At 40.6% G+C, this 20,932-nt stretch overlaps 4 protein-coding genes across 8 annotated transcripts; 2 read left to right on the top strand and 2 right to left on the bottom strand.

Moving 5' to 3' along the window:
• The first annotated feature begins 95 nt into the window (after positions 1 to 95).
• Positions 96 to 5,550, top strand: mterf3 (mitochondrial transcription termination factor 3). Of its 3 annotated transcripts, none has more exons than XM_003444074.5 (8): positions 96 to 207; positions 2,104 to 2,477; positions 2,574 to 2,726; positions 2,830 to 3,019; positions 4,560 to 4,707; positions 4,809 to 4,880; positions 4,962 to 5,123; positions 5,231 to 5,550. In XM_003444074.5, exons 2-8 carry the CDS (start codon positions 2,111 to 2,113, stop codon positions 5,423 to 5,425), a joined length of 1,287 nt encoding a protein of 428 aa, XP_003444122.1. In that variant the 5' UTR covers positions 96 to 207; positions 2,104 to 2,110; the 3' UTR covers positions 5,426 to 5,550. The 3 variants fall into 3 exon arrangements, with proteins under 3 accessions (XP_003444122.1, XP_025758099.1, XP_025758100.1); XM_025902314.1 differs by having other exon boundaries at positions 2,571 to 2,726; XM_025902315.1 differs by lacking the exon at positions 96 to 207 and adding an exon at positions 1,203 to 1,275 and having other exon boundaries at positions 2,571 to 2,726.
• Positions 5,551 to 7,120: 1,570 nt separating this feature from the next.
• uqcrb (ubiquinol-cytochrome c reductase binding protein) lies at positions 7,121 to 10,703 on the top strand. The gene is made up of 4 exons (XM_003444075.4): positions 7,121 to 7,219; positions 9,274 to 9,342; positions 9,461 to 9,627; positions 10,496 to 10,703. Exons 1-4 carry the CDS (start codon positions 7,201 to 7,203, stop codon positions 10,571 to 10,573), a joined length of 333 nt encoding a protein of 110 aa, XP_003444123.1. The 5' UTR covers positions 7,121 to 7,200; the 3' UTR covers positions 10,574 to 10,703.
• Positions 10,521 to 13,532, bottom strand: lrrc14b (leucine rich repeat containing 14B). The gene is made up of 3 exons (XM_019351037.2): positions 13,228 to 13,532; positions 12,478 to 13,106; positions 10,521 to 11,756 (listed from the first exon to the last, which is right to left on the bottom strand). Exons 1-3 carry the CDS (start codon positions 13,501 to 13,503, stop codon positions 11,078 to 11,080), a joined length of 1,584 nt encoding a protein of 527 aa, XP_019206582.1. The 5' UTR covers positions 13,504 to 13,532; the 3' UTR covers positions 10,521 to 11,077.
• LOC102075922 (protein naked cuticle homolog 2) lies at positions 13,299 to 20,917 on the bottom strand. Of its 3 annotated transcripts, none has more exons than XM_019351039.2 (10): positions 20,716 to 20,917; positions 20,585 to 20,611; positions 20,409 to 20,479; positions 16,702 to 16,756; positions 16,353 to 16,459; positions 15,196 to 15,291; positions 14,964 to 15,099; positions 14,699 to 14,842; positions 14,138 to 14,587; positions 13,299 to 13,395 (listed from the first exon to the last, which is right to left on the bottom strand). In XM_019351039.2, the coding sequence occupies exons 1-9, from the start codon at positions 20,738 to 20,740 to the stop codon at positions 14,166 to 14,168; spliced, it is 1,083 nt and encodes a 360-aa protein (XP_019206584.1). In that variant the 5' UTR covers positions 20,741 to 20,917; the 3' UTR covers positions 13,299 to 13,395; positions 14,138 to 14,165. The 3 variants fall into 3 exon arrangements, with proteins under 3 accessions (XP_019206584.1, XP_005478572.1, XP_005478571.1); XM_005478515.4 differs by lacking the exon at positions 13,299 to 13,395 and adding an exon at positions 13,512 to 13,628 and having other exon boundaries at positions 16,362 to 16,459; positions 20,716 to 20,915; XM_005478514.4 differs by lacking the exon at positions 13,299 to 13,395 and adding an exon at positions 13,512 to 13,628 and having other exon boundaries at positions 20,716 to 20,911.
• Positions 20,918 to 20,932: the final 15 nt, after the last annotated feature.

Raw genomic sequence — 20,932 nt, 5'->3', positions numbered from 1 at the left:
AACTGTAGTAATGTTATGTTATGTTTTTAATTTGTATGTATGACACTTTTTATCTGCTAAGTATAAAAAAGACATCAGGTATGCGTGAAAACACGCCGTTGTGGCACGTCCCATAAAGTGACGTTTATCTGGAGCACTTCCGTTAGCGCGCACGTGAAAATACTTGACATTGCAGGACGGTGAAGAAAATGCTTTGATTCATAAACAGTGAGTAAGACAATGGAAAGTTCTATGTACTGACGCTGGATTTAAAGAATTATTATTCTGCTAGCATACAACGATGTAACCGTGTCCAGCTAGCCTCTCGTAGGCCAGCAAATCATTAACCGAGCTGTCTGCATAGCTAGCTAATCCGGGGGAAAGTGTATATTAATGACTTAAGGTTTTTGTAAATATGAATGACACGAGCATTTCATCTTTGCCTTTTTGAAAAACACACCATCACGATGAGCAGGGCTAACCGTTTTGGTCTAACCCAATAATAAAAAGTAGCATAAACACTGCACACTAACTTAGCATGTAAACCACAACAAGATTGAGATGGAAACAATAGATGTGCTTCTGCAGAGACTCAAAAGCTACATATCTGACATCTGAGGTAAAATGAATAAATATTTATGGCACTGTGAAGACGATGTCGTTCACTTTGCATATCTCACTAGAAAAAAAAATGCACACTATACAGTCTAAAAGCGAAAGCAGGCACATAGCTACAAACATCAGAGTGAGAAAGGAACAAAGTGCTAATATGTACCTGTGTCAGAGTACTAAGTCCTTTATTATGTTTATATTTTAATGATGGCTTATTGATAGTTCATAAAGGTCCTACCTTTCTATGGCAGCATAACTGTATTTTTATACGTCTTGTAAATGTAACAGTCACTGCCTTACATAAACGTGTTGTTTCAAATGTGTGTATAAAGAGCTATAGTTCTACTAGACTACTCCAGTAATTTGTATGTGTAAACATGTTGGGTCCAGAATGTGATTGATTGTAGTAATTTTTCACAAAGCTCTCACTATGTAGCTGTTCCAGTCTGTGCCATATAAAATCAAAACTGTCTTTAGGCATCACTTCTTCTGCTAGGAAAATGGGGAAACAGGTATCCGTGAAAACACGCCTTTGTGGCACGTCCCATAAAGTGACGTTTACGTGGAGCGTTTACGTCCTGCAATGTCAAGTATTTTCACGTGCACGCTAACACTTCCGTTAGCGTGCACGTGAAAATACTTGACATTGCAGGACGGTGAAGAAAATGTTTTGATTCATAAACAGTGAGTAAGACAACGGAAAGGTCTATGTACTGACGCTGGATTTAAACACACAGGTGCTTCTCCTACTAATGGTGAACTCCACTGTTGATCCCTTCCCAGTTCTGGCCCACTTGTCAACCAATCAGCATTTGACCGATGCACAGTGCCAGTTGAGATTTTAGAGGACTGCACCCAAGCACTTTTGCAATTGGCAATTTTTTAGTGTAATGACAGGTCCTTAAGGACTATCACTTCTTCTTTTGTCCACCACTTGTCCAGTGTCCTCAGAGAAGGCATACTGCACATCATGCTGAGACATACCAGTTCTTCAGCTAATAGCTCTTTGGGAATCACATTGTTGGTATAAAAATACACATTTGTGCTTGTAAAACTGTGTTACCTTATGTATTTTTCAACTAAAGAAATGGAAACAAGTGATGTGTTTTGTGACAGGCTGCTAGTTAAAAGTATCTTTAGGAAATTTGTAAAAGTGGTTCTTGTCTAATATGTGTAGACACAACACTGGTTCCCTTGAGTCATCTGCTTTTTTTATGGTGGAAGGATTCGTTTGTCTGTGTTGAAATGAGGGAAATAAAAACATTTCTCTGAAGGGCAGATAAAACAACTGGGCTTAAAATTGGTGAAAAAGCAGCCAATGTCCAAAGAAAAAAATGTGAAAGACCTTCAGAAAGCCTGGAGAGCTGTTGCTCAATACCACTTTAAAAATTACAAGAAAGTCTGGCTACTTGAAAGTAAAATATAAAGGAATGACAATTGACTGAAGACCTTTTCCCACTACTGTATGTTGCATGGTATGGCTCTTAAATATGTCATGTTCATTTCTTACAGAATAACCATGGCCTCTACTTGTGCACAGCTGTGTCTAAGAGGCACGGGTCCTCTTTACTCTAAGACAGTGAGCAGTACCTGGCAGTATTACACTCGGGTTCAGCAGCGGATTAAGGTGACAAGAGCACCAACAAAAGTTATTAGTGGATCATCGATCAGGGGGAATCACACAACAGCAACAACGCTGACAAGACTGAGGTGGAAACAACAGATTTGCTTCTACAGTGACTCAGCAGCTAAATATCTGACAACTGAGGCAAAGGAAGGCACGAATACACAAGAGCTGTCAAGAACTAATGTTGGAGCACACAAGACCTCACTGTTGCCAACCAGAGATGCTGCACTAACTACTGAAAATAATCATATATCATTAGGTAGGTAGTGGTTTGCTGCTGTGATTGTTCATTAATTTAAAGGGTTTTTTTGTATCACGTTGGAATTTGCTCCTCTGTAATTTCTTTATCAAGCAGATTTGGATCCTGTGGCTCAGCCTTCAGCTTTAGAAGAGATCAGTGATGAAGAGGCCATCAGTATATCTGTTCCCTCTGCCATCCCTCCAGTCTCCACCACTCTTAGAGATTATGTCGATAAGTCTGAGACACTTAGCAAGTTGGTACAACTAGGTAATCAAAATAACCACTTTGGAATCACAGTAAAACCTCATCTTCAAAATTTGAACCCAAATTGTATTATTTCTAATCATTCACCCACCCCTTCTCATCGTAGGGGTGAACTTGTGGAAGCTGGAACAAAGGCCTAATGTAGGCTCCATGCTGCTGAGGCTCAACTTCAACACAGATGTGGCTCCGCGGTTACTGTTTCTCAAAGACATCGGCGTGGAGGACTCTCGCTTTGGCTATATTATCTCACACAACCCCTTCATTCTCACTGAGAGTTTGGAAAACCTACAGGCCAGGTAGGTCGAAGGCATCTTAATGAAAAGCTTTACATGTCGAGGTTCTTTATTGTAACACAAATGTGTCTGATGTGATTAAGTCACACCCATAAAATTTAAAAATCTTATCTGATTTTTAATTTGCCTGATCTCCCTCTAAAAGTCATCTTCTCTTTTACATCTGGACCACTTTAAGGACACTGGAGATGTTGGTTGTTGTTTTTGTTTGTTTGTTTGTTTTTTCTTTCATTTAATGTCCCATTTTGAGCACCTGTTTTTTAACAATTTAACCTCAGATTTGAACAAAGAGCAGACAGCAACCTCTGTCTCATACTGACCCATCTTGTCTGCATAGTATGCAAGCCTGAAGGTCAGGAGCATGATGATGAGGATGCTCATTGTTGTTTTTAATGTTCAGGACATTGTCCACATGAATTAGTAAACCAGAAACAGGCTGTCAGTGTGAGGTTTAGCTGTGTTGTCTTAAGGTGGCTGATGGAGGACGTTCAGTGGAAGCAGCTGGAACTGTGGAATTTTTTAGCCACACTAAAATGATTGGCCCTCACCATCTGCTTATTTGTTAGATTTACCTCCCTAGAGCTTGCTCAAAGTGAAATCCAAGATGTCTTGCCATTTTTACATAATGGAGGTGATCCAATGTGCTTTGGCAATGCAGGTTCAAGGAGTCAGAATAAGATTTCCACAGAGCAATGGGAAAAAAAACACCCCAATATTATAACCCTGAAGGTGAGATTGGACAAATTTAAATCAGTTCTATATTTTTATTTTTATGTGCAGTGATGCAGATCTTATGTTTTCACCTTGGACACTTTGAGCCCTTTTCCACTGGTACCTACTTTGGATGGTTCAACACGGCTCGGCTTGATTTTTTTGAACATGATTTATTAATGAACAGAATATAGATAAATGTTTGGCGGTTAGACTTCGATGGCCCGTGTTGGCAGAACAGAACCCGTGAAAGAGAATAGCAGGAGCCTAGATGCTGGTGATGGAGAGGAAGGTGGCTTAAATGGAGCTTGAATGATGACAGATGGAGATGGGGAAGAGGTGGGTTGCACTACGACATCTGCGAAGAAGAAAGACAGATGGGCAGTGAGATTTAAACTAAGCAGCATAAATGCTGATTGGCCTGGAGAAGACTGGAAGAAGGTGATTGGACTAGACCAGTGATGACACAAACAGCTTGACAGTGTGGGAAAGTGATAAAGTTTAGATTTATCCAGCAGCACCTGGGAGTGGACACATGTGAGGCCATAGGTCTTTCTTATTGAACTTACGCATAAGCTTCATGTACTTTTGTAGCTTCTTGGTTGGGGTTCCAAGCGATCCGAAGTGAAACGAAATGTGATGTCAATGGACTTTCAGCCGTGTCGCTATAACAACCCCACGCACATTAGGTGGTACTCGATTGTAATGGAAAACGGCTGGAATTGAGTTGAGTTGAGTAGGTTCTGCTTGAAAAGAGCTATTTATGTTCATGTGTTATGTTACTGCTATGACACTATGAGTGTTTTCTCTCTGTCTCTCATCATTTGTGAAGGGTGAACTACCTCAAGTCAAAGAACTTCAGTTCAGAGACGGTTGCGTCCATGGTGTCCAGAGCTCCTTATCTGCTCAACTTCAGCGTGAAGAGGCTGGACAACAGATTGGGTTTTTATCAGCAGCAACTTAACCTCAGTGCTAACAATGTATGCAGCTATGATAGGAGATATAAGATATGAGCTGTGCTATTATGCTGTTATTATAGTGTGTTATTACAACTTATAGCTTGTTTTGCATTTCTCCCCAGACACGAAATATTGTAGCTCGTCTTCCCAGGTTACTGTGTGGCAGTTTGGAGCCCGTTAAAGAAAATTTAAAGGTACAGAAAAAATGGGAGAAATTATTAGAACGTGTCAGTTTTAGATGTGTTGTTCTCAATAGATTTTGATTTACTCTACAGGTGTGTGAAATAGAGCTTGGCTTTAAGAGAAACGAGATCCAGCACATAGTTCTCGCTGTGCCCAAACTTCTGACTGCCAATAAAAGGAAGCTGACAGAGATATTTGACTTCATCCACAACACCATGAAAGTACCCCACCACCTTATTACCAAGTTCCCACAGGTAGGTCTCTCTTGCGCTCATATTTTTAAGTTTTAAAGTACTATTAACTGATTTTCTTTGGCTGTTTTGAGGAATTCTAACTCCAGTTATCTGACATCTTTTTCCAGGTCCTCAATTCCAAGCACTTGCGCCTCAGAGAGCGCCACCTGTTCCTCGAGTATCTCGGAAAAGCTCAGTATGATCCAACCCTGCCCAACTACATCACTCTGGACCGCTTGGTGTCTTTGCCAGATGAGACGTTTTGCACCGAGTTGGCTTTGGCCACACTGGAAGATTTTTATTTATTCCAAAAGACACTTTGATTTTTCACCAACAGCCACAGCAGTTATGTGCCAACATTAAAATATAAACATGGAGCATCAAAAGAGCTTGAAATGTACTGTTTTGTAAATATAATGATATATTAAATAGTAATCTTTAAAGTAAATGGTAAATGGACTGGTTCTTACATAGCGCTTTTCTACTCTATTTGAGCACTCACAACACAACTTGCCTCATTCACCCATTCACACCATTCATGCAAGCAGTTTTTACTCTTTCAGCCACCACAATTACATAATACAATCATGCAGCTATTTAAATTATGTAAGTTACATCCAATATTTTTCTGGTCAGGTACCCAAAAACCACATGGGTAATCTGCAGTTACCTAAATCGGTTTTCCTTTTCTCATTTGAAAAGCTTGATTGTGAAAGATTCAATTGCTGATGTCCACTGTTTTAACTTTGGATGAAATAATAAACTATAAATAATTAAATATACCAATTCATGCTGTGACTCTATTTCACACATTTTTTAGAATGAGCAACCATTACTGAATGAAACTTTGAAGTTATAAGGACATTTTTAATCTAAAAAGGTATTTTTGTCATCCATTCATTTATAAAATGATGTTTGTTTTGTTTTTTGTTTTGTTTTTTAAATTTTATTTATTTATTTATTTATTTTTAATGTTGGATACGTGCAACTCTATTTCTAAATTGACCTCTGGATTTGAGCACTTGGCAAACATCATGCAGACTTCCTTTCAATTTTAAATTTTAAATTTGTGGTTCTGATCAGCTCCTTTTATTAATATTTTTAATTCCTCAAGAATACTCATAAACACTGAGGTCCTGGTATATGCAAACTTCTATCTGGATCCTTACAAAACAAAGATGTGGAGCAATGTTAATTTTTGGGAACCCTTTTTAAAACATTTACCAGTTTCCTCTACCGTTGTTGTAAACAGTGAAAATAATGTCAGATTCTCTTAAAAATTATAACAATAGTATGTTATGTTAACAACACTCATTGGACTTGTGGAGGGTTTTTTTTTTTTAAATCCTAAGAGACTTGTAAACATCTGAAGAAAAATATTCTTTAATCATAGATGCAGACTCATGCAGAAATATTTGATATATTTCTTTAAAATTTCATTTTGTAGAGTGAGAACAGACAGCTGGGATTCTCAAAGTCAGTCAGTTTCTCTGGGTCTGACACAGAAACGGCACAGAGTTTTGAGTTTTTGGAAGAAGCCCTTTTCTTTGTTCTTCATAATTTTAAGGTCCTCAGACTTCTGTGTATTATTGTTAACAGATACAGCTGGCTCAGACTTAATGGAGTTTCAGATGGAGGTTCCTCACAGGAACATCAGGCATTATTTACTGTATACAGTAGTTACACTGATTTACACTTTATTCTCCTGAGACCCAGCCTGTTCATTATATCCTCTGTAGTGGACAAAAAACTGTAAGATACTTTTTTTTCCTCGCTTCTCAGGAGGATATTTATACTGCATTGTTAACTCTTTATACTGTATTTATAAAATGTTTTGTACTGTATTGATACAGTATTTATACTGTATTATATTGTTTTATATTATGTATACTGTATTATCAAGATTTATAATGTATTTATACTGTATTTTTACTGTATTTATTCAGTGTTTATATTGATTTAAAGTGTACTTACACTGTTTTAAACAAAATTTCCGCTGTCCGTGAACGTCGGCCCTTACGATAGCGTGACGTCAGGTAAAGTCGCTTTTGAACGCATCTTTACCCACAACCCACCGCGTTCCTTCTCAGCGATAAACATGGCGACGAGGGCACCAGGTAAATGAACCCCTATCCTTTTTCATATTTCCAGGTTATGCTCGTTAATCCTCTCGTTTTTAACCTGTGGTCAGATCTGTTTTATTCTGTTGTTCACAGCAGATCGTTATGTTTACTTTGTCAGTATAATTAGGCCTTCCGGTGCCTTTGACTCGTCTGTGTCCTCTAGTGTCCCCGTGCTAGCTGATGCTAACGGGTGTTGGTCAGCTAGCGTTAGCTTAGCGCTCTCCAATACCGGTAAAATAAGATAATTGGTATTAAACAAAGACCTCCATCCTGCTGCGCAATAATAAAAAGCGTGTTTTACTAAATGACTGATGTAGTGCTCAGCCGTCGTTTGGACTTAAATTTAAGAAATCAACCAAACTGGCGTTAGCTCCTTACTAATGGAGGTTAAAGTGTGTTTTCTTTAGTGAATAGTTACGTCTGTCTCACAATGACATCTGAGTGTTCGTAGTTGAATGGCTCTTGTCTGATATTCATACAGCACATTTGACTAATTGCCTCTTATAAGATGACATATACTTTATTTAATCCCAAAAGTTGGGAAATCACTGTTACAGCAGCTCATACTAAAATAGCTCAGTAAGATAAATAAAATATGACAAGATAGATTTCTCCCTGTATTTGTTAACTAAGACAGCCATGTTTAACTACTAGGTCTCTTTTATCAGGTGATCAGTGATTGTTGGTGATACTTTGGTCCACGTTAGAGAAAGGAGACTGCTTTTGAGATTGAGGTTCTCTAGATCTGTGACACTACTGTTATCTTTAAAAAGAAGATTAAGGGCCACCTGTACAGGCTTAATTTTATTTAAACCTATCTATTTATACTAGAGCTGGGCGATATAAGATTTTTTCATATCACGATATGTTTTTTTCATTTCAGGCGATAACGATATATATCACGATATAAGCCAAATAACTATATTTGTAAGATTTAAATGTGCCGTTGCTCACAAGTAAAATGTGAAATAATTAGCAGCTTGTTTTAATTAAAATATTTATTTCCCATAATAAGTTCAACAGGGTAGATGTACTTAAGGAACATGAGACTTCAGTTTCAGATAAATAAAGGCAAATATCGCAAACTACACAAAAGGCAGCCGCTAAAGTGTTTAAGTTTCAAAATAGAACAAACAAAACAAACTACTAAATTGTCAATTCCAATTAGAAACAAAATATTAATTCTAAAAATAAATCTTAGTTCGTTTTACAGAAGAACACACAAAATTGATTAACTTTTGTCAATATCAAATAAACTGAGAACTAAAAGGAAATTCTCAATCTCTCCTTGTTGTAAAGCTTAGCTTTTCAAACAGTTTTAACAGTTACTTTAGTCTGACAAAAGCCGAATGACGAATTAGCGCTTTCAGTCAGAGATTGAGCATGCACCGCTTTATTGTATTTCCAGACTTGCTTTCGGCACAATTTACAGTGCGTGCTACTCTGTTTTTTGTCAGACTTGAAATAGCCGAAATACCTTCACACTACGAAACTTCTATGGCCTTTCCGTTCGACAATCTCTCCGGCATTGGAACCATCATCTGTTTTTTCTTCGGTAACCTTCGCTCACACTCTCGGTTGATTTTTCTCTAGTCGGCAAACTCATTTCCTTCATTACCCGGGCTGCACGGCTGCAAAAACAAATACACATGTGCGCCTTGGCGCTTGTGCTGTACGTAACAAGTCACATGACGTGACGCTGCGGCTGTGATTGGTTCGGCTCTGCGCTACTTAATTTGGATTGGCTGTTCTTTTTTTCTTTTTTTTAAGAGGACAAGAGAGATGAGGCCTATCGCAATAGTTTAATTTTTCTATCGAGAAAAAGTTATTTCGCAATACATATCGTTATCGTTTTATCGCCCAGCTCTAATTTATACAATTTTAATTTTTGTTATTTTGTATTGTAATGTGCTTCATAACTAAACTTGACTGAGTTAAATGTGTATACTAAGTGGCTAGAACACTGTTCTCCTTCTTTCCTTCCATCCTCACTGATCCTGTCTGTTTCTGTCTCTTTCTCATGATTTTTTTTTTGTATTTCTTTACAGCTGCAACAGGAAGGCTCCTGGTTGGCTTCCGTAAATGGTATTATAACATGTGTGGCTTCAACAAACTTGGTAAGGCCAGAATATAATAATTTAAGATGATCAGAGTTCATTAGCTGAAAATGTTGCCAGTTTCAAAGCTTGCTAATGAAAACAGGATTGTCTTGAGCCTGTGGGTTTTCTGTTGCAGGTTTAATGCGTGATGACACGATCCATGAGGACCTGGATGTGAAAGAGGCCCTCAGGAGGCTTCCAGAGAATGTGTACAACGACAGGATGTTCAGGATCAAGAGGGCCCTGGATCTGTCTATGAAGCAGCAGATTCTTCCTAAAAACCAGTGGACGAAATTCGAAGAGGTGCTTTCACACAAACAGACTAAATTTGCATTTCCAGTGCAGTGTAAAATGTAGTGTTAATGTTAACATGGATAGATGTAGTATTTTTCTGTTGGTCATTTCATTGGACGTGCTTATTTGTTAAGTTTCCACTGAGGCTTGAGTCACGCAGCCCTAAAGATTTGTCAGCACATGTCTGGCAGCCACTGTTTGTTTGGAGAAAATGTGATCCCCTGATTGGTTGTGAGTGGTCTTGGGACTTGGTTTGAAACTGGTAGCCACTGGGTGCTAGGGACAAGTATGTATTCTGTAACTGGTTGGCGACTGGTTTCTGGAGGGTGTTGGGAGTCCATAGCCTGAAGGTGGTTGCAAAGTGGTGTGCAGTGCTGCTTTGTTGCTAGTAGTTTGCACTCAGGATGCCAACTTGTCTGCAAACTTATTACTAGATAAAAGTTGTGCAACCAATACATTTCAAAAGCCACAGCCTTTACTTCATTCATGTATCACACTTTTCTCACTACCAATTGAATAGTTTGCAAATGTTCACAGACAAGTTTTGTCTGCCATGCAAACTACTGGCAAGAGTTTGCTAGTGACTAGTGTAAATATAAGGATGTTGTTGGTGCAGAACCCTCTCTACGATTGATTTCACCTCTTATCAGTCAGATGGAAAATAGCTGCTGATGAGTCCTAAGTGAATTCTCAGTGTAAGATGTGAAATTTTAGTCAAAGTGTGGAAAAGAAAGATATAAGTAAACAGAACTATCACAGAGGTTTTTGGAGTTTTTTTTTTATTATCTTGGTGTCTACCACCACCTAGTTTAGGGTGGGATTTTGCGCCTCTGCTGATTACTGATGTCATGTATTGTGCCTGTTGCTTTTCCTGCAGGATGTCCACTATCTGACTCCATACCTGGAGGAGGTGATCCGTGAGAGGAAAGAAAAAGAGGAATGGATGAAGAAATAGGCCATTCCAGTTCACAGCTGTTAATCTTAGTCTTCGGTTGGTTCGTGGTCGTCCCCTGGTGTAATATTTAACATGAAATGTAATCTACATATATAACACAGTGCTCATTAAAGAAATGTACATTTTGAAACATGTCTGTCATTTATTTGATATATTGGTATGACAAATTACAGTTTCAGAATTATTATAGAAGGATCTGTCACATGTTTCAGTGTTGGGCTCCTTATAAATATAGTTACATACAGCATTTAAACAAGAATATATAAATAAAAATAACATGCACTGTATATACAGCTAATAAAACATCTCACCAATAACCAATATAGTAGCTATCTGCACTGCACATCTGTTTAGTTTATATAAGGAAGTCCTGGAAGAAAACAGCATTTGTTGACACTAACATAATTCCTGTATTAGTTGGATCCAGTAAACTAGATTTATTTTCACAGTGTTGGGCTTGAATGAAGCAGCAGGCTTTGAGCTCAGGACTAGTCACAGTAAAATTCAATCATCTTTCCAAGTCTGGGATCTCCTGTTGTCCACATCAGTTATCGTACCTATAAAAGTGCCGATGACGGCGTTAAAAGATTTCAGCATGGACACCCCCAGCTCATTACTGGTTTCATTGATGTCTGGATCGTAGGCCCCCATGATGGGGGTGCACACTTCCACCCCGTCTCTCCCTGCTCTTTCCAGGACGGCCATCAGCTGTATCCTGATCTCCTGAAACAGCTCCCTGTTGTAACGCAGCAAGACCGAATCATCCAGAGGATACGTGACATCGTCTGCGTAACATTCACGGGGCACAGGTGCCTCTATGTACCTTAACTTGGGAAACCCTGCAGATAGAGTGGAGAATAACCTAAGCAGAGCAACAGAGGTCAGAGGGTTTCCCATAAGTCTGAGCTCCTCCAGTTGCTGACAGCAAGCCAGAGCGTTAGTGAAGGCGTCCATGTGCTCGTCCTTTATGTTGCATTCCTCGAGAGCCAATCTCGCCAGAGTTCCCGAACTCCTGCTAAGCAATTTGTGTACAGGGGTGGAGAAAGAGTCAAAGAGGTTGTGTCCACTGATGTCAAGGTGAACCAGGGTCTCACTGTGGAGACTGTTGGCCAGGTAGGTCATGTCCACACGGTTCAGGCAGCAGTTGGCCAACTCCAAGCATAGTAGAGGTGTGTTGAGAGGACTGTGAGAAGGAAACAAGGGGAAATGAAAATGACTCTGTGGTATGAAATGCTAATAGAGGCAGAAATTTGTAGTCAGACAGGAGTGGGACAGGAAATGCTTAAACAGGTACAGCTAATAGGTGACAAAGGATAAAAGAGAACACTCGTGGCTCTTATATGCTACAGGCTGGCACGTTTTTCTTAGAGGGAAGCATTACTTTAAATCAGTGAAATACACAGAACGTAGAGATCCACTTCATCAGTATGAAAATGTTTTACACTATGTTGGTTGGTCACCCATCTGTACATCTTTGTAGAATTAAATCTTTTGTCAAAGTCTCTACTCATTTATTTTATGAACAATGTGCTGCAAGCTTTTGCTCATCTATACCTTGTTTGTTGAGCATCAAAACATTTTACATTACAAAATCTAGCTGGCTTAAATTATACTGTGCATACTCGCTCCTGTTCTGTTTCCATTTGAAGGTGAAGAATACCCAGCTGGTCTTTGTCCTGCAGCCACCTGTCCTCGCACTGGCACCACATCAGCAATTTTAACAACAAAATACCTTCCACTGTTGTATAAGTGACAAAGGTTAAAGGTGGGTATTTTGAGCTGTGTTAAAGCTCTTGATGTTGTTGCTGATCAGGTCTACAATCAGCATGCATTACAAGAATAGACAAAATTAGGGCACCTTGTTGTCTTTCTCTTTATTGCTCCCTGTCTGTGCTTGTACTCACTTTAGCAGTCTCCGTAGGTGTCCAGTGAGAGTAGAAAAACCAACATAGAGCTCAGTGAGGCTGCTCAGCCGTGCCAGCAGGTTGCCAATGGTGGCCAGCAGATCCTCGTCATCAGAGCCGAGCCTCCTGACATCCAGGGCGCTGGCTGGAAGAGTCAGAGACTGTAATTTGGGGAATTCCACCCTGGACAGCAGCACCTCCAGGTGTGAGGCCTCTAGAGGGATATTGTGCACCACCTCCAGCTTTGTGATGGACTCTGGCTCTGCTAGGCGAAGAACATAGAACAGCTGCTTGAGAGTGAGAGAATCCGCCCTAAAACTAACAAAGCGAAGCTTCAGGGGACAGTAACGGAGGAGCAGGAAGGCCTGAGCTACGAGCTCGTAGTTGCGGCCTGTGACGAAGCCGTTCAGACGGACGTCAACAGATGTTTCAAAGGCAGACTGGGACACGTCCTTATCTTGCATGGCCACCATGGTCTCGTAGCACAATTTTGTCAGGAGCTGGGTTCTTGCCCATCGACCCAGGGTGGATTTACAAGGGCAAGCCTGATGCTCAATGTCCTTAAGGGCAGTCAGGTCCACTGTGTGAAGGCTCTTGGCATATGTCCTCGGGGGAGACAGCACGTAATCCTAAGAAAACGAGAATATTACATTAAAGGTGGCTATTCATGAGTGTTTTAAGGCAATGACAACAGTAATACAACTGAAATGAAAATGATTAGGGGTACATTCAAAGTGTTTGGTTTGGTACCTTTAGGCCGGTGAGAATTGCTTCCAGACAAAGCCGGCAGGTGCGAGATGTGAGGTCTAACTGACAGTCGGCTGTCTTTCCCAGAAGTCTTTGTAGGTTGAGTTCAGGAAGAGGCCACATCTGGACCAAAGCATGCAGCACCTCAGCCTGCTCGTGGAGGTAGCAGGCCTTGAAGAGAAGCGGGTAGAGGTTAAAAGACACATAGGTGAGGTTTTCCAGAACTCTCGCACCAGCCTGAATGAAGCCCTCAGCAGCAAGGAATCGCAGGGACTTCATGTCTTTAGTTATTTGATCCCTGTTTTTTTTGTGTGTGTTGGTGCGTATTTGATTCAGCGTCTCGTCTCTTTTGTAGCTGCTGCTCCGTTGGTATCTTCTGTTGCTGTCTCTCTGGGTGTTTTGCTCTGGTGAGGCAGGAGAGAGGCACAGAGGGGTCGCGTGGTAGGTAAGAGGGTTGAGGTTAAAAATAGCAACAGCTGTCTCACGTCCTTCGCTGGACATGGTTTCTATTTGCGACTTTTGCCAGACAGATTAGGAGGAACAACATCTGAATGCTCACGAGAAGCTTCACTTTCCTCACACACCAAATGTTTGGCGTTTAACACAGTTTTAACTATTTTGCCATCATGTACTTCATTTTATGTATCTGCTATTCTTTTCCAACCAAACTACTTTGTACAACATAGAGATGCATGCTTGCAGGGAAATGTTGTGCAACTAAGGATTTTTGTCAGGGGAGATACTGTGGTCACTGCCCCTGTACTAACAGATACATCCTCATATAAATAATAACAGTCTAAACAACTTTATTGCATGCATGTGTCTCACATTTGACATTATAATATCTGTATTGGGGCAAATTTTTCCAGAATAATGTGAAGACTAAGCTAAAATATTACTAAGCTGCTCTTACCTGTCTTATATGTGTGTATCACATGAGGTTATGATGGGTGGTAGTGGTGATGATGGTGATGATGCTCATGGAAGTGATGGTGCTCATGTCTCTGGGCCAGCGGGACACCACAGGAAGGCTGAAGGCTGTAAAGCGTCTCCCTGTCTTGTCCTGGCTGTGCCTGGAAGCCAGCGTGTGTACGGGGCGAGGCAGAATATTGTACCGTGGAGTGAAGCTTCCTGCTGTGGGAGCGACGCGGGAGGCTCTGGGAGGCTGGAAGGAGAGTCTGGGTAGGGTGGCACCACGAAGCAGGGTGCCGGCCATGCAACCTGCAGGACTTTCTCTCAGCTCTGGTCCTATCACACATGGATCTGCTTCTTATGGAGTGAACAACAGGGAGGCCTTGAGGTGACTTAGAATGCACAGAGTTCTCACAGTGCACCACTAGATGGTGCTGAAGAGGAGGTGAGTCTAAAAAAAGCAGAAGAAAAAAACCCATAACTATATTTTCCAAAGGACACACACACACACACACACACACACACACATATGCACACAGAATTAATGGAGCTTTTATGATACCTGGATTGTCAAACTTGGAGGCATAGTTTTCAATGCCAGCTAGATCCTGGTAGTGCTTTCTGCGCTCTTTGTTTTCATCGACACAGAAGAGCCTTCTCATTGGACGTCCGGCCTCCTGCGATCCACTCTGCTCCTGCTCTGCATCTGTTTTCAGTGAGTGCAGGATGTTGGCATTGCTGACAGTTTAGAAGCTTATTAAAATCCTGACGGTCACAAACTGTTTAGTTTTGCGTCCTTGAATCCTAAAAATCACAATAACACGTACCTGTGTTTGAGCTCTTGCTTGGATGATTTGAAGAAGTTACAGCTAGCTTGATCCTGAGGGGCCTTGTGCCACTGCAAGGCTGCTTCACCGATGTCTCTAAAACCTCAAACACGGAGTGCATCAAGCTGGACATGTCCTGCAGAACACAGACATACACACTGCATACAGAGACATTTTACATCTGAAATATGTCAGCAGCAAAACCAAAAAAAACAAAAACCCTCTGTCTTACCTCTTTCGTGACCTCGTCTGTGTTGTCAAAATTGTACAGTGTGAAGGTCCACTCCTGCTGAGAGTCGTCTCCAGGCAGCACGTTACCCTCCGTGCCCTGTGTTCATATGTGAACATGCTATCAGAATAATACTGATGCCATAGTTTATCATTTACAGTAATATGTGTATTTGCTTATTATATGTATTCATTACATTTACACTCATGAGACATTTTATTATTATTATTGTTGTTGTTGTTGTTGTTGTTGTTGTTGTTGTTGTTGTTGTTATTATTAGGTACACCTTACTATTACACTCCCTTTTGTTTTCAGAGCTGCTTTAATTCTTCATGGCACAGATTCAACAGGGTGCTGAAAACATTCTTCAGAGGTTTTGGTCCATATTGACAAAATATCCCCCGCACCATTACACCACCACCAGCTTAAACTACTGACAAAAGGCAGGATGGAGCTACCCTTTTACAATTTCTGTTCTTGGTTGATAGGAGTGGCACCCGGTGTGGTCTTCTGCTGCTGTAGCCCATTCCTTCACAGTTCAACACGTGTGTTCAGAGATGCTCTTCTGCATACGACTGGTTATTTGAATTACTGTTGCCTTCCTATCAGCTCATGGCATGTTGGAAAATCCCAGCAGATCAGCAGTTTCTGAAACACCCGTCTCTCTCTAACAACCATGCTACGCTTAAGTAGCTTAAATCACCTTTTTTCATTCTGATGCTCTTTCAACTTTAGAAAGTTGTCTTCATCATGTCTTTGTGCCTAAATGCATTGAGTTGCTCCCATGTGATTGGCTCAATAAATATAAGAACTTAAATGGCTTAAAAAAAAAAAGGCCAGCGAGAACATTACAACCCCTTAAAATAGCAAAATCCTCCATAACGGCCTGCTACCAACCTGACAAGATAACATGTTTTATCAGGTTTGTTTAGTCCATTTCAAGAATACATATTTAAAATGGGTGTTTATGCAGCTTTTTCTGCGCAACTTCTTCACAGTCAGAAGGAGTCGTGTCATCACGTTTTCCCAGAAAACTCCACGAAGTCACGGCACCCAACCCCAGCAGTCTTGTAAAACCAAAATCTGAGTACACACCAGTTGCTACAATTATACTATATTATAACGTTATTTGAATATCAAATAACGAGGTTACCAGTTACCTCACTCACAGCAGCACGGCTGCTCCTCCTCTTTGTTTCCTTCTTGCACTCAAAGTGAAAATTGGTCCCTTTATCGGGCGTCTTCTCTTCTTCTGGTGGCAGAACCACTAAACAGCACAAAAATGCACCATAATTATCTTTTTTAACAGACTCACAGTTTACGGGTACTTAAAATTATTGCGGTCTCTCTTGTATCTTTCTGATTACACATGTTAAGCTCTGTCTTAGTCTCATATGAACTATTTCCATTGTTTCGTTTAAGTGGATAAAACCCGATGACGTTCACTAAACAATTAAACCTTTAAAGACCTTAGACAGGGAACAGCATGACGTGTGATCGCCCACTCACCCTTCATGTCGCAGTTGTGATCAGAAGTGCTTTTCCTCAATTCCACATACAAGTTCTGTGGAAAGAGTCAAGAGTGTAAATTATCAGAGGACACATTTAAGAGCGGGAGGAAGCAATTAAGTGATTTTCTTGTCCCGTGAGTGTGAAGAGGGATCTCCAGATGTGAGCAATGTTGAATAATCTGTGCATTTTTCCTTTTTTTGAACCACAAAACACGAAGCAGTGGTATGAATACTTTTGGGTTACTTTCCACACGTTTAATCACACAAACATACGGCACAAACATACGGCACTGCAAAGAAGAAAAAAGCCGGTTTACCCGCATGTTTTTGAATGGTTGACATCTTTTCTCATGCTTTCTTGCATAAATACACGAAGATGAAAAAGCTCACTTAAATCCTGAGTCTTGGCTCTAAATCGGTTATATAGTTGTATGAATTTACACATATTTTCAAATCCTACAGTTTTCTCAAATGTTCAGCTCAGCAGACAGGGTTGATGAAAGGACTTAGATCAATTTCTGTTACTTGAAAAATATCTAATAAATAATACTTTAAGAAACTGAATCTTTTTCTGCTTTAGTCTTCTAGTGCAAAACAAAATAAGACAGGAACAAAAAGCCTCTTATTTGCCAACATGTCCCTCACCCATGTCACACTGATGCTCCAGCAGATGCAGTTGAGCAACACAGGGAGTGATAATTTGTGGGCACGTCTGCACACCCGCATTCATGTTCAAATGCAGGCAACACACCCAGCGTATCCTGCCACGCTCTGCCTGCTGTGAAGCTTTGATGAAAGAAGGCGGCATCACCCGTCAGTCCATGGGCCCATCCAGATTTCATGAGCAGCTTGAGTTCATTTCACTAATGTGTAACTGATGCACATGCACAGGCCTGCGAACAACTAGGTGCACACCTAATAGCCTGTAGAACCACTTCAGTGGTCTCTCAGATTGTTGTGGAGAAATTTTGGCCAACTCTTCTTTACAGCATTGCTTCAGTTGCTTTTCAGCCTTTCTGTTTGCTGATGTTTTGGGGATCGTTGTAGTTTTGGCCAGGCTTTACCTCTCAGATATGTGGCCTCACATCTGACTCTAGAATACTTTGGTATTCAGAGGAATTCAGGGTTAACTCGATGACTGCAAAGTGGTGAGTCCTGTGCCTGCAAAACAAGCCCAAACCATCCACCCTCCACCACCGTGCTTGAAAGTTGGTGTGAGGTGTTTGTGCTGATATGCTGAGTTTGGTTTTCTCCCAATGTGATGCTGTGCTTTATGTTCAAACATCTCCACTCTGGTCTCATCCGTCCAAAGGACATTTTTCTAGAAGTCTTGCAGTTTTTTCAGGTCCAACTTTGCAAACCTAAGTTGTGCAGCCATGTTCTTTTTGCAAAGAAGAGCATTTTTCCTGGAAACACTTCCAGACAAGCCAGTCTTTTTCAGTCTTTTTCTAATTGTACTGTCATAGGCTGTAACATTTAACATGCTAACTAAGTTTTTTGGGCTTTTCTCTGAGCACTGAACAGTCTGACTTTAGGGTGAATATGCTGAGGCATCCACTCCTGGGAAGATTGACAGCTATCGTGAATGTTTTCCATTAGGTTTAGAATGATGACCTTAAACTGTTTGGAAATGGCCTTTTAACTCCCAGACTGATGGACATCAACAAGTTTCCTTAACATCACTGATGACATCTTTCCTCCTTGGCATTGCGTTAAAACACACCTGAATGCTCCAGACCAGCAAACCGGCCAAACGTCTGTTTTTAGAGGTGCTCAAACTCGCTTGATCAGCTAATCAGATGCATTTAATTGGCAGCTCCCGGCTGCTGCATAATTCCTATGGAAGCGGTAAGTGTGGACTTAGTTTTCCTGCACAACTGAACAGAGTCCTGTGTAAACCCTCTTTATCACATGACTGTATACTAATGCATATTTACATGTTTACAGATAGTTCACATTGAGCTGCTTCTATCAATCTGGTATTTTGAACATTTAGCTAAGCAACTAAAACAACTTCACATTTGGTAGATTTTAATTTGAGGAATGTAAGTGAACAAACTCAGACTGTTTGGTCTATAATCAGCTTGCGGGATGGAAATATAATCACAAAATCCACACTTTGAACACATTATTTTGAAAAGAACAGAAGTTTGGATTCTCTGTCTAAACAAAAAACTAGAAAGGATTGTTTTCTTTGAACTTCAAAGTTAAACTCACCACGCCTTTTCTGCTCAGTATGCCAGCATTTACTTTAAACTGTAATTATTCAGCCTCTTTTCTGCACACACACTCGACGGAAAGATCATAGGAAAGGAAACAGGTTTGTGCGTTCTTTAGAGAGTCAACCTGTCAACACCTGAGCCTGCGTCAGTGGTACTTGACAGGTATGTAAACATTCATCTAATGAGTCTGCGTGGTTTAAATTTTTACCCACGGCGCTTTTCCCCCTCACTGGATACATCGAACGTTGCACATAAAAGACTTCATTGTTTAGTTATCTCTACAAAATCGTTCCAGCTTCTAAAAACCGTCTTTAATCTGTCACCTCTGCGAAAACTGTGACACGGAAACATCTTTCTAACAACGATGCAAAAAACGGAGTCATCTTTTAGAAAAAGAGATGTTTTTGACATTACCACTTCACAGCAGTGGTGTCATGGGGAATAAAACTACATTAGGTTGGAAAATGTAATCGCAGGAAGTGCTCCGAGCGCAGAACCTCCACCACAGCCCTTTAAACATCTTGGCAGAGTCAACATCTTTTTCCAAACTGCAGAACTTTCCAGAACTTTTTTTTCTTACAGCAGCCCTGTGCAAATATTGTCCTGAGCTCCAGACTTTATTGGCCTTAAAATAACAAGTTATACCCAAAGATATCAAGAGATCAAACACTTGAAAAGCTGGATCAGTGAATTTTCTGTCCTTAAAGCGTGTAAGACAGATGAAATCAGTGTTTTTAATCAGGTGGGCTAAGAAGCAACAAATTAAAAAAAACATTATTACACTTGATGCCATTTATGCAATGCAACAGCCACACTTCACCCACTCCAGCCCCAAACACCCCACCTCACACCCTCACCCGTCTGGCTGGGGCAGGAAAGCAGTCCCAGATGTGGATTTTTTTTTTCTTTTTTCTCTTTTTCCCCCTCAGTGAAGTTGGGCATAAAGACCTCGCTGTCTGGAGGGGGGTGGGTGTGCTGAACTTCACAGACTTGGAAGTCTCTTTATAGAGATGGAGGAGGAAGGGTGGAGAAATAAATAAACGACCACCTTCCAAACATCTTTTATGTCTCCTGGATAGATGTGAGCAGTTTGTCCCCAAGCTGGCACGACTGAAATGAAGCCCTGGACGCTGTGTTAAAGGCGTTTAAAGAGGCAGTGCGGTTTTTTCCTGCACCATAAGAACACATGTATTTGGCTTTAATGTTGCCTCATGTGCATTTATTTATTTGTTGAAAGCAGCTTACACAAAATGTGATTTTGCTTTTTGGGCCCTACATTATTACCGAAATTACTAGTAAAACCTGGCTGGTTTCCGGAGCTGAATAGTACCCGGGCATAACTGCACCAGCTTCAGGTCTAACCTCTTTTCTGTCAGCACCAGATCAGCGCAGTGATACAGGAAACGTACCTGAGGTGAGCGAGTTATAGGTTAGCTTTTTTAGAATTGGTTATTAATATAAGAACAATTACAAAACTCATTACCTCTGTCAGCTTTCTTCTGCATATGTGGCTACTCTGCGACTCTCTCAGCACACTGGAAGCCAAACTCCGTCCTGTAGAGGATAAAAGCAACCATTTATTTTTTTAAAAGAAAAGAAAAAATATTAATAAATCCATGTACAAATGAGCTATGACAGCATGTGTCTTTTCTGTCTTACCTTCTGGACTCTGCCTGGGCTTCGAAGCTGCCCAAATAATGAGATGACAATGAGCGCTAGTGATAAGACATTTCAAGTATTTCATTTCTAATAATAATAAAAAAAGAAGCTAACTAGATGTAACTTCTCACCGTGTTTGGACTGGAATTTGCCCATACTGTGATCAAGAAATGTTCACCATGTCCAGCCCAGAAAGGAAAAATAACTCAAGACATGAGGAAGAGTTTTCGCGGACTGGGAATTTCACCGACTACTCCAAAGTTTCACCGAGACGTTTATCCAAGAGTGCACAGGCAGAGAGAGGGATGACTGCCGCGCACTTCCTGCTTCGGTTAAATTCGGTTTGAT

Source organism: Oreochromis niloticus, linkage group LG22 (assembly GCF_001858045.2).
Source record: "Oreochromis niloticus isolate F11D_XX linkage group LG22, O_niloticus_UMD_NMBU, whole genome shotgun sequence".
In the NCBI taxonomy this organism is placed as follows: domain Eukaryota; kingdom Metazoa; phylum Chordata; class Actinopteri; order Cichliformes; family Cichlidae; genus Oreochromis; species Oreochromis niloticus.
The sequence above is the reverse complement of the archived record's forward strand: the minus strand, read 5'-3'. Positions and strand labels throughout refer to the sequence as shown.

Bases quoted from the DNA above. Each gene is read 5' to 3' on its own strand.
- mterf3 (XM_025902314.1), top strand. From the start codon at position 2,111: ATGGCCTCTACTTGTGCACAGCTGTGTCTAAGAGGCACGGGTCCTCTT. The intron at 3,020-4,559 runs GTAGGTCGAAGG...TCATTTGTGAAG, and splicing joins TTGGAAAACCTACAGGCCAG to GGTGAACTACCTCAAGTCAA. The intron at 5,124-5,230 runs GTAGGTCTCTCT...ATCTTTTTCCAG, and splicing joins TTATTACCAAGTTCCCACAG to GTCCTCAATTCCAAGCACTT.
- LOC102075922 (XM_019351039.2), bottom strand. From the start codon at position 20,740: ATGGGCAAATTCCAGTCCAAACACG. The intron at 16,757-20,408 runs GTAATGAGTTTT...CTCTTTCCACAG, and splicing joins GCAGAAGAAAGCTGACAGAG to AACTTGTATGTGGAATTGAG. The intron at 14,843-14,963 runs GTACGTGTTATT...CACTGAAAACAG, and splicing joins AAGCAAGAGCTCAAACACAG to ATGCAGAGCAGGAGCAGAGT.
- uqcrb (XM_003444075.4), top strand. The intron at 9,343-9,460 runs GTAAGGCCAGAA...TTTCTGTTGCAG, and splicing joins GTGTGGCTTCAACAAACTTG to GTTTAATGCGTGATGACACG. The intron at 9,628-10,495 runs GTGCTTTCACAC...CTTTTCCTGCAG, and splicing joins AGTGGACGAAATTCGAAGAG to GATGTCCACTATCTGACTCC.
- lrrc14b (XM_019351037.2), bottom strand. From the start codon at position 13,503: ATGAAGTCCCTGCGATTCCTTGCTGCTGAGGGCTTCATTCAGGCTGGT. The intron at 13,107-13,227 runs GTACCAAACCAA...TCGTTTTCTTAG, and splicing joins CAATTCTCACCGGCCTAAAG to GATTACGTGCTGTCTCCCCC. The intron at 11,757-12,477 runs GTGAGTACAAGC...TCCTTCTCACAG, and splicing joins CACCTACGGAGACTGCTAAA to TCCTCTCAACACACCTCTAC.